This window comes from Squalius cephalus (genome assembly GCF_949319135.1).
Source record: "Squalius cephalus genome assembly, chromosome: 11".
Lineage (NCBI taxonomy): Eukaryota > Metazoa > Chordata > Actinopteri > Cypriniformes > Leuciscidae > Squalius > Squalius cephalus.
Genome location: NC_137132.1, coordinates 2,078,571 through 2,090,564, shown reverse-complemented (window position 1 = coordinate 2,090,564; position 11,994 = coordinate 2,078,571). Strand labels below are relative to the sequence as shown.

At 36.8% G+C, this 11,994-nt stretch overlaps 1 protein-coding gene across 1 annotated transcript; it reads left to right on the top strand.

Annotated features, from left to right (window-relative positions):
* Positions 1 to 1,174: 1,174 nt before the first annotated feature.
* LOC307167454 (uncharacterized protein) lies at positions 1,175 to 11,073 on the top strand. Its single transcript, XM_079886576.1, has 6 exons — positions 1,175 to 1,513; positions 2,672 to 2,700; positions 2,790 to 2,844; positions 4,870 to 4,938; positions 5,987 to 6,540; positions 9,007 to 11,073. The coding sequence occupies exons 1-6, from the start codon at positions 1,465 to 1,467 to the stop codon at positions 9,073 to 9,075; spliced, it is 825 nt and encodes a 274-aa protein (XP_079742702.1). The 5' UTR covers positions 1,175 to 1,464; the 3' UTR covers positions 9,076 to 11,073.
* Positions 11,074 to 11,994: the final 921 nt, after the last annotated feature.

Genomic DNA, 11,994 nt, shown 5'->3' with positions numbered 1-11,994 from the left:
TTATTACTGACATCTGGAGTGATGGGACTTGTGTGTGTTGCTCTGTTTGGTTCAATTCTTCTAATATCTTTGTCATGCTTCTTACCTGAATGGACATCAGAATGGTAATAAATTGTTCATGTTTTGCAAATACTGAAGGGTTTCGTGACTCTTTCTTTCAGTGTCGAATGCTGGAATATTCAGGTCATGTGTGTTGAGTTTTACATGTGTTTTTCTTTACTTTTGCTCTAAACATTTAATTATTCTTAACTTATATATGATGGGAATTGTTTAAGGGATATAACCCCAAGAGTGTGAGTGAGTGAGTGAGTGAGAGAGAGAGAGAGAGAGAGAGAGAGTGAGTGTGTGTGTGTTTGAGTATTTGTGAGAGTTTGTTTGTGTGTGTGAGAGAGAGAGTGTGTGTTTTTGAGAGTATGTGTGAGTGAGTGAGTGAGTGAGTGAGTGAGTGAGTGAGTGAGTGAGTGAGTGAGTGAGTGAGTGAGTGAGTGAGTGAGTGAGTGAGTGAGTGAGTGAGTGAGTGAGAGAGAGTGAGTGTGTGTGTGTTTGAGTATTTGTGAGAGTTTGTTTGTGTGTGTGAGAGAGAGTGTGTGTTTTTGAGAGTATGTGTGAGTGAGTGAGTGAGTGAGTGAGTGAGTGAGTGAGTGAGTGAGTGAGTGAGTGAGTGAGTGAGTGAGTGAGTGAGTATTTGTGAGAGTTTGTTTGTGTGTGTGAGAGAGAGAGTGTGTGTTTTTGAGAGTATGTGTGTGTGAGTGAGTGAGTGAGTGAGTGAGTGAGTGAGTGAGTGAGTGAGTGAGTGAGTGAGTGAGTGAGTGAGTGAGAGAGAGAGAGAGAGAGAGAGAGAGAGAGTGAGTGTGTGTGTGTTTGAGTATTTGTGAGAGTTTGTTTGTGTGTGTGAGAGAGAGAGTGTGTGTTTTTGAGAGTATGTGTGAGTGAGTGAGTGAGTGAGTGAGTGAGTGAGTGAGAGAGAGAGAGAGAGAGAGAGTGAGTGTGTGTGTGTTTGAGTATTTGTGAGAGTTTGTTTGTGTGTGTGAGAGAGAGAGTGTGTGTTTTTGAGAGTATGTGTGAGAGAGTGAGTGAGTGAGTGAGTGAGTGAGTGAGAGAGAATGTGTTTGTGTGAACTGTCTGTGTTTTTGTGTGCCTGAGTGTGTGTGTGTGTCGGTGTGTGAGAGAGGGTGTACGCGTCTGAGTGAGTGTGTGTCTGTTAGTTAACATTAATTTTTCCTCTCGCCGAGAGCTAAATCTCTCCAACAGCCCTGAGCGCGCAGACGGACACGCGCACGGGCTTTATCTGAGCGCTGGCACGCAGCGGGAGCGCGCAGAGTTCACCATGTCCTCCAGGTGGATTTTCCTGTAGTCTCACACTCACACACACCACAAACAGACGTGATCAAGTCATTTTAATCTTCATCGTCGCCATCATCTTCATCTCTTCTGCTCTGCGCGCGCCCGTGTGTGTGTGTGTGTATGATGCGTGTGTTGACGTTCTGGACGGTGTGTGTTCTCTATGCTGGAGGTGAGTAGAAATATACATTAAACTTTGATGGCAATGTTCTGTCTATTTCCTGTAGGTGTAACGGGTCGTCTGGGTGCAGATCTGAGGTGATATTTTGGATGTATAAACGTTAATTCACAGCTGACGAATCGTGTTACATAATAGCCTACTGTTGAATTTCTCCATAAAACCGCAGTTGAGTTTATTAGTGTTTAAGTGTCAGATCTGAGCTCATCAGGTGAGACAGGAATAGCTGTTCTGCGTTAATCTGCAGGATTATTTGCCCTCGGGCAGGTGAAAGGAGCCGCGGGCGCGCGCACGTGTTCAGGGCTGCATCACTCGTGTAGAGATGGCCATTTAAAAACAATCATTGCTAAATAGTGTTTGACATAAAATGTCGAAATTATAACATACTACGTATTTATGACATAAAATTTAAATTAACATGCTGTCATAATTATGACAAAAGCGAAATTTTGACTTAAAAAATTGAATATATGACAGTCAAAATTTGACTTTTTTTAATGTCATGGTTATGATTAACAAAAGCATATATGTATGTATATGTATATATATATATATATATATATATATATATATATATATATATATATATATATATATATATATATATATATGTGTGTATGTATGTATATATACATATATATATATATATATGCTTTTGTTAATCATGAACATGACATTAAAACATTTATAATAATGTATATATGCTTTTGTTAATATAAAAAAAAAAAAAATATATATATATATATATATATATATATATATATATATATATTCCGAAATGGTCTTTACTCTGAAGTTTAACGCTTTATAAACGCTAATGACGATGATTAACTTGTTAATGAAACGCGTTTCCACTGCAGGTTCACCAGAGAGCAATATAAGCCAATAAACCCAATTGGACATATTACTCTTCATTATGAATTCCTGATGAATGTTAAATGATACAGAATGTTTTGAGCTTGTACTGTTGAATAATATAGTCCACGTAGCCCCGCCCCTTCAGCTCAGATACGCCTCCATTTATGATAGCCACGCCTACAAACCAACATCCATCCAATCAACAGCCATTGCACAGAACCAAAACTATTATTTTCCTGTTCAATATTCCGTTATGGTTTATATTTCTTTCTGTATTTCTACTCTCCTCTACAGTGAGATGTCTCCCTCTGTCAGACGAGCAGGTCAGAGACGTTCACAATGATTACTCTCTTCTCTCTATATGTGTGTGTGTGTGTGTGTAAACTAACCCGTGTGTTTGTGTTTACACTAGCGCGCGGCTGACTGCGACCCGGTCAGTGCTAACGGCTGTGACCGACAGAAGATGGGTGAGTATCTCTCGATCTGCATGTTCAACAGTCTAGATCCCAGCCAACAGGGAACGTTCTCAGAACGTGTTGGCAAGATTATTTCAAAGTTATAAACAAACGTTAATAGAAATGTTCATTCAAAGTTATCTGGTCTTTAATAATGTTCTGAAAACGTTAGCACAAAAAATGTAGATTTAAAAAAAAAAAGTACTAATTGTTTCAGAATGTTTAGAGAACATTCAAAAGTAACTTTCCCATAATGTTTGAAGAATGATCAAATGTAATTCCTTTAACGTTCGCATAACGTTTTTGAAGCATTGAAAAACGGGGCATTTTGAACGTTCAGAGAACATTCAGAAATAACGAAACGTTTTCATAACTTTGAGAACGTTAGCAAACCGTTCTTGGCATATATATTTTTGTTAGCTGTGAAATGAGGCTGGTTTATGGTCATGAATATATATTAGGGTGACCATATTTTAGTTTTCAGAAAACAGGACGGAGGCGTGGTTGATGGACAGGGGCGTGGTTTGGGAGGCGTGGTTAAGGAGTGGGGGCATGGTTGGGGTGAATGCATTAAAAAATACTTGACAAATGCATTCACAACCTTGCAACATTGTACTTTAATACATAAAGTAATACATCCTTTCCATTCAATGTTTGGCCCGCAACAATAGAATACTATTAAAAAAAAGTTTAGCTTTTAACACCTTTTACATGACACTATTTCTTTTCATGGCCGTAGCAGGTTAAAAATCTACTACTAAAATAAAAAATCTACTACACTATTTCAGTAAAAAAAAAATCATTTCAATCCTCCTGATGTTCTCTTGTAGCCTATACTTTCTTTATGTGGGCTTCTACTTCGCTAGCACCTTTATCTGACACTGACACGTACGTTGCCAGCTTTGCAGTTCATGCATTCTGCTTTACACGGATCCCGACCGAAACGAAAAAACGGGAATTTTCTCTGTAAATCATCTGTGAATTTACATTTGGGCTTTTATTTTTTTACGCTGTTAGCTACTTACATCTTATCTCGCACTTGACCGTAAACTGAAGCGTCGACCGTCGAGTCCTGGTCGAGTCACGCTGCTAAAATTGAAATTCTGTGTCTGTGAACGTAAAGTCCGCCTACTTTGATTTGATTGGTCATTTCAAATATTCTGACATTGACGAGCAGTGTGACAGACCAATGAGGCTGAGATGAACACACACACACACACACACAGGCCTCTGTATTCTGACTGCTCTCTGCTTGCTGCTGCGGATTGAGGAACGCGCTGATTATAACAATACGAGGCGAAGCTGGTTTCATATGTTTTGTGTGCAAAGGCAAGCATGTATTTAAAGTACACGCTTAATGGCCCAATGAAAAATAATGAAAACCAGGACATTTTCATCACTTTATAAAAAACAGACAGGACGGCCAGGACAGGACGTGAAAACAGGACATGTCCTGGGAAAACAGGACGTTTGGTCACCCTAATATATATATATATGGACACAGATATATAGGCTTAAATATCCAGAACATTTTAAAAACAGGTTTTGCACAAGATAAAAAATATTACCAAATACCAGTATTTGGTCTATGGAAGCTTGTTTCCGCCACTGAATAAAAAAAATTAAAAAGCTAATAGTGACATTTAATCTAACAATTCTGACTTTTTTCTTGCAATTCTTGACTTTTTTTTTTCGCGCAATTGCGTGAAAAAAAGTCAGAATTGCAAGATAAAAATTTGCAAGTATCTTTTAAATAGTTTTAATCCGTGGTGGAAACAAGCTTCCATATGAACCTGAATGACTTTCTTTCTAGTGTTGAACATGAAAGAAGATCTTTTGAAGAACGTTTCGGAACTAAATAACATTGGAGATCGTTGACTCAGTTTAGACAAAAACATACTCAAAGACATGCTTCAAAATGTCTTGTTTTGTATCACAGGTTTGAGTGATATGAGGGTATTAAATGAAGACAGAATGAGCATGTTTGACTGAACTGTGAAAGCTGTCAGCAGTGATTCTGTGCTGGTTTGTTCACAGACGACGCTCTGAACGCTCAAGAGAGACACGAGGGTCTGCTGAGAGAACTACAGGAGCTCGCAGAACACGGTCAGTACAACACTCCTGTCAAAACTATCAACTGTTGGTTTAAAGTCCCCCTGTAGTCAATCATTTTATCCCTTAAAACTCATCTTTGATCACCAAAATGACAAATTAAAATGTTTTTTCCTTGAAAAAATGTCTTCATGCCTTAAAATATCTTGAATGTAACTCGACACCCTTGCCTCATTTAGTATGCGCATATGAATATGCAAATGAGCCCCGCCTCCACTCACTCACTCAGCTCAGAGATCCACTGGTTGACGATCACACGTTGATCTGTTTGGTTACAAGGTAGTTTGTGACGTCAGAAACACCAGCGATTTCAAAGTGTGTTTTTGAGACTGTCTTTGGTTCACTGCAGTTTTAAGGAGGAAATACTCAGCAATGCTGTCGACTTATGAATTTACACATGATTTGTCTTAAAGCACATTAAAAACACCACATAGACACATAAACAACATTAAAAGCTGGACTTTCACCACAGGGGGACTTTAAATCAGTCATAAGGTCCTTAATAAACATGAAAATAACAGAATCTCATCAAATATGAGACAAATTCACCTTCCGCTGTAAATCAGCTCTAGAAAGACAACAGTGACATTATTCAGATCAGTTCAGGTCATTGTTGATTCAGTTCAGTTCAATAACTGTCAGTAGCTACGCTTACATCCACCTACTAAAGATAATAGTCATTATTCACCTCAATTCAATTCAGTCAATCGCTTTAAATGCTCAAGATCTTTGTGTTCTGATTGGCTGTCAATGTTTTTATCATTCATCAGTGGAAAAACGGTGTGAACAGGCCTTTAATCCAGTCATGCGAGACTAGTAAAACACACACATCTGATACACATGTCCGTTTTTTCTGTGAGTCAGTGTGTGAGTGAGTGAGTGAGTGAGTGTGTGAGTGTGTGAGTGAGTGTGTGAGTGTGTGAGTGAGTGTGTGAGTGTGTGAGTGTGTGAGTGTGTGAGTGTGTGAGTGTGTGAGTGTGTGAGTGTGTGAGTCAGTGAGTCAGTGAGTGATCTGATACATGGGTCTGTTTTTTTTCTGCAGAGAAAGATAGAGAGAGCAAATATTCTCGCGAGAGAGACGATTATGACACATGGGAGGAGGAGGAGGATGACGAGGATGAAGATGAGGAGGGAGCGACGAAGAATGAGCGAGACCTGGATGAGCTGCTGCAGGAGGAGATCAGGGCGACGGAGATCCAGAGGAAACAAGACGAGGAGCTGGAGGAGCTGCTGAAGGAGCTGAAGAAGAAACAGCAGGAGAAGAAGCGCACGAGGAGCGAGGAGGACGAGAGGAAGAACGAGCTGGAGCTGATGCTGGAGAAGGAGAAGGTGGAGAAGGAGCTGAAGCAGCTGCGGGCGGAGCAGAAGAACGACACCGCCGGCTGGAGCAAACAGAAGGAGGAGGAGGAGAAACAGGAGGAGCTGCAGGAGCTGGTGAGGAAGATGGAGCGCGTGCAGGCGGAGGAGAGACCAGAGGCGGAGGTGAAGGAGCAGAAGCGGGAGATGGAGAACGCCAGCGATGAAGCCACACGACAGTTCGAGAGAGACGGAGAGGAGGAAGAGGAGGAACGACAGCATGAGGAGGATGAAGATGAGGTGTGTTTCTGTTGTTGCCGATGTCTATCACAGCTTCACTAGATTCACGATTCACTAGAATAAAACCAAAATCATAATACGCCGTTTTAAAACTCAAAGGCAGAGTTAATTAAAATGAATATACATATGCGCTGTGTGTTCAGAGTGAAGCGCAGCTCTGTGTTCGTTTACACGCCGGTGTTCACACACAGCAAATGCCAAAGAAATCAAGACAGCCATAAATATTAACATTATTGTTCTTAAATGTTAAAGTGAAATATTACAGTACTAATATTTCTTATTTAGTTTAATATTTTTATTAGGGCTGTCAAAAGATTAATCGCGATTAATCGCATCCAAAATAAAAGTTTGTTTTTAATAATATATGTGTGTGTACTGTGTATAATTAAATTTGTATATATAAATACACACACATGCATGTATATATTTAAGAAAAATATGTTATTTATATATAAAAAAAATATATATATAATATAAACTATATAAATATATATACAGTATATGTATGCAAATATTTCTTAAATATATACATGCATGTGTGTGTATTTATATATACAAAATAATTATACACAGTACCCACACATATATTATGTAAACACAAACTTTTATTTTGGATGCGATTAATCGCGATTAATCTTTTGACAGCCCTAATTTTTATTTAGAAATAAGAGTCTCTTCTGCTGCATTTTTTTAAATCAAAAATACAGTACAAATTGTGAAATATTATTGGAATGTAAAATATTTTCTAAGTATTTTTCTACTTATTCCTGTGATCAAAGCTGAATGTTCAGCATCATTACTCCAGTCTTCAGTGTCACATGATCCTTCAGAAATCAGTATAATATGAGGATTTGATGCTCAAGAAACATTTCTGTTCATTCTCAATGATAAAAACAGCTTCATATTTTTGTGGAAAAATAATACAACTTAAACACTATATAGACTTAATTTAAAAAAGAAAAAACTAATAAAAATACACCATAAAAATTACTAAAACTTTACCAGATTTAAATGAAAACAGAAAATATAAAAATTAAAACTAATTCAAAATATTACCAAAAACAATTATAGTGTCTCAACGATACTAAAATAACACTGATTGGAAGGCTATTTCTGCTGTAATTATAACAGTTTCTCGTTTTAAAATATTTAATTTTTTATTAGCAGAAACTGGGAGTATTACATATTAAATAACCATGATTAGTTTTGTGATTTCAGAAGTTTCAAGAATGAATATCTTTCATTTAAAACAAAGTTATTGAGGAGGTGATAAGGTCATTTATTATTTATTGTTTATTTTTTATTATTATTATATTATACAAGAACTTGATTTATTTAATTGTTTTCCATTTTAGTTTAGATTAGAATTTGCTTACAGTACCAGTCAAAAGTTTGGAAACGTTACTATTTTTAATGTTTTTGAAAGAAGTCTCTTATGCTCATCAAGCCTGCAGTTAAAAAAACAAAAACAAAAACTGTAATATTATGAAATATTATTACAATTTAAAATAATGGTTCTCTTTTTTAATATATTTAAAAATGTAATTTATTTTTGTGATGCAAAGCTGAATTTTCATCAGCAAGTACTCCAGTCTTTGGTGTCTTATGATCCTTCAGAAATCATTCTAATATGATGATTTGATACTCAGTTATTATCAATGATGGACACAGTTGTGCTGTTTAATATATTTTTTTGGAATACTTTTTTCAGGATTCATTGATGAGTAAAACGTTAACACCATTTATTCATAAAAACAGCATTTATTCAAAATAAAAACATTTCTAACAATATAAATCGTTACCATCACCTTTTATCAATTTAACGCATCCTTGTTGAATTAAAGTACTAATTTCTTTAAAAAAAAAAAAGTTATTGTTCCCAAACTTTTGAACGGTAGTGTATATTGTTACAAAAGATTTCTATTCTAAATAAATACAGTTCTTTTTATTCATCAAATAATCCTGAAAAAAGTATCTCAGGTTATAAAAAAAATATTAAGCAGCACAACTGTTTCCAACATTGATCATAAATCATCATATTAGAATGATTTCTGAAGGATCATAAGACACCAAAGACTGGAGTACTTGCTGATGAAAATTCAGCTTTGCATCACAAAAATAAATTACATTTTAAAATATATTAAAAAAGAGAACCATTATTTTAAATTGTTATAATATTTCTGTTTTTTTTTTGTTTTTTTAACTGCAGGCTTGATGAGCATAAGAGACTTCTTTCAAAAACATTAAAAATAGTAACGTTTCCAAACTTTTGACTGGTACTGTATTTTAATATATTACCAGTAATAATCATTAAAATACTTTTTGGTCATCTTGAGGCTCGGATGAGAACATCTGCTGTGTTTTTCCACTATAACTTTATTTTGTCATCTTTCATTGAGTGCATTAGCATATAGATGAGCTAGATGAAGCGACGTGTGCTGAATTCATGAACTCTGTCTCGTTCAGGAGCTGCTGGAGATCGAAGCTGAGTTGAGGAAAGTTGCAGAACAACTACATGAGCTTCGCCGGGGTTAACACACACACACACACACACACACACACACACACACACACACACACACACACACACACACATATGAAGTAACACTCAGAATAACACATCATTTATGTAACAGAGGCGGTACATTCATCAGGCTTCACTATTTTACTGCAGACATTCAGAAATATAATTCCCATCCGATGAAATCAAACTAAAACGCACATCTGGACGAGCGATGCTTTGATCACTCCAGTCACGCATCACAAGCCACGCCCCTAAACCATCACACATGAATATTCATATTTGTCATTTGAATATTTAAACATTCATATCTATATTGTAATGCAATACTTCAGTGAGTTGTACAATTAACTCTATATAATAAGGCAAATGTGCACATATGAAGAAGTAATAATGTGATTTGTGCTCTTGACTGTTACTGTGTATATATATATTATATTTATATGTAATCTCTGAAACATTCTGCTGTGTTTTATACGCTGAAGTGAACATGGCTGAAAACTGTTATGACTCACTGAGACTGTTCTGGGATCAGAACACCAGGCACTTCCTGTTGATCACGTAATATTCAGCATATCACAGCTGTGATTGATTAATGAGATGAGTTGCGGAGAACAATCGTGAGTCAGTCTGTGAATGAGTCAGTGATTCCAGTCAGTCAGTGAGAGAGTGAGAGAGTGAGTGAGTCAGTGAGAGAGTGAGTGAGTCAGTGAGAGAGTGAGTGAGTGAATGAGTCAGTGAGAGAGTGAGTGAGTCAGTGAGTCAGTGAGTCAGTGAGAGAGTGAGTGAGTCAGTGAGTCAGTGAGAGAGTGAGTGAGTGAATGAGTCAGTGAGAGAGTGAGTGAATGAATGAGTCAGTGAGAGAGTGAGTGAATGAATGAATGAGTCAGTGAGAGAGTGAGTGAATGAATGAATGAGTCAGTGAGAGAGTGAGTGAGTGAGTGAGTGAATGAATGAGTCAGTGAGAGAGTGAGTGAATGAATGAATGAGTCAGTGAGAGAGTGAGTGAATGAATGAATGCATGAATGAATGAATGGGTCAGTGATTGAGTCAGTCAGGGAGAGAGTAAATGAATGAGTCAGTGATTCCAGTCAGTCAGTGAGAGAGTGAGTAAATGAATGAATTGGTCAGTGAGTGAGTTGGTGATTGAGTGAGTCAGTCAGTCAGTCAGTCAGTGAGAGAGTAAATGAATGAGTCAGTGATTTGAGTCAGTCAGTGAGAGAGTGAGTGAGTGAATGAATGGGTCAGTGAGTGAGTTGGTGATTGAGTCAGTCAGTGAGAGAGTAAATGAATGAGTCAGTGATTTGAGTCAGTCAGTGAGAGAGTGAGTGAGTGAATGAATGGGTCAGTGAGTGAGTTGGTGATTGAGTCAGTCAGTGAGAGAGTAAATGAATGAGTCAGTGATTTGAGTAAGTGAGTGATTCAGTGAGTGAGTGAGTGAGTGAGTGAGTGAGTGAGTGAGTGAGTGAGTGAGTGAGTGAGTGAGTGAGTGAGTGAGTGAGTGAGTGAGTAATGAGTAAGTCAGTGAGGTGTGTAAGATGTGTGTGTTGGACAGAAAGTGCCAGTGTTCTTTCCCTGCATGTTGCACTTTTCTGTAAGCAGCCAATGAGAGAGGGTCTGATCACAGACTCCGCCCACACATATATTGTTGTGATTGATAATATTTAACAGATTAGAGAGGAAAGAAACCTATGGAAGCGTGTTTCCGCCACTTTTTGTCTTACAATTCTGACTGGCAAATTTTTCTCACAAATTCAAAGTCAGAATTGTGAAGTATAAAGTCGCAATTATTTTATTTTTTTAACGCTTCCAGAGAATCCAGCAATAAGAGAAAGAGGAGCTAAAGTCCTGTATGTTTGATAAATACATGAAGCGTTGACCGCAGAATGAATCTAATAAACGAATCTAGTCAAACGAAGAGTAGCAGAACATATAAACACAATGCAGCCGAAAGAATAGTTCTGTGTCTTTAATATTTGAATTGATATGGTTTAATAAAGAGCTGTTGACTGAACGCACAGCTGCCTCGGAGTCTTTCTTTGGGGAATGTTGTCCCGCACGTCGCATATTGAGAAAATGTCCCGCATTTTCATCAGTCTATTGGTTTTTAATTATCATATTAAGAAAACATGCATGCGCTCTTTTACCTTTTTAAGAAAGCATTTTATTTATTCTTTTTGCGGCGTTGTTTTTCACCTCTATTTAACAGCGCTTCGTCAGAAGTAGGCCACATATACAACAGCTGTTTTTTAACCCTTTTAACTGCCCCCCCACACACACCTTTTTTTCACATAGAAATGATAAACACTATCCAAACTTAATTGGTTGTAATTCAAGAATGCTTTGGAATATAGACATATGGTTGGTCTTGTTTTAGAGAAGACATTTGCCAGATTATTGTAGAAGTGAAATAAATTATGAAAGTGAAACAGAAAAAAAGTTATATAAGATTGAGTTTATGAAAATGTACAATGTAAAAAATATTTATATTTTATTTAAAATATATCTATTACAAAATATATTTTACTCTAAAACTGCAAGATAATGAAAGCCAAAAATCTGAACAAGTTGTGTTCCAAATTTTAGGCTGATATCTCAAAAAATGAGCTTTCAGTGAGATTTTATTTGGGCGCAGTACCAAACTTTTTCACTAGATGGACAGCTAGTTTCCTTACTGACCATAAGGGTTAACATATATGTTTTGAGTGATCTGAACCATGTATTTCCATAATTTTCATACAATTTATGAAGTAGACATCCTATTCAGAAGTAGTATGGGTGGTTTGGTAGTATTTTATTTGAATTCAACCTCTAAATAGAGAGATCGAGAAATCGAGAAATCATAATATTTTTCTTAATATTTAATACATTTTCAGACCTTTTTTCTCATAAAATTGAATTGGTGTTGTCTTTTGAACTCTTGGCATTAAAAC

What these genes read in the sequence shown, in the direction of transcription:
- LOC307167454 (XM_079886576.1), top strand. Translation starts at nt 1,465, where the DNA reads ATGATGCGTGTGTTGACGTTCTGGACGGTGTGTGTTCTCTATGCTGGA. An exon ending in GTGTGTTCTCTATGCTGGAG is followed by an intron (nt 1,514 to 2,671) that starts GTGAGTAGAAAT and finishes TCTCCTCTACAG; the next exon opens with TGAGATGTCTCCCTCTGTCA. An exon ending in TCCCTCTGTCAGACGAGCAG is followed by an intron (nt 2,701 to 2,789) that starts GTCAGAGACGTT and finishes TGTTTACACTAG; the next exon opens with CGCGCGGCTGACTGCGACCC.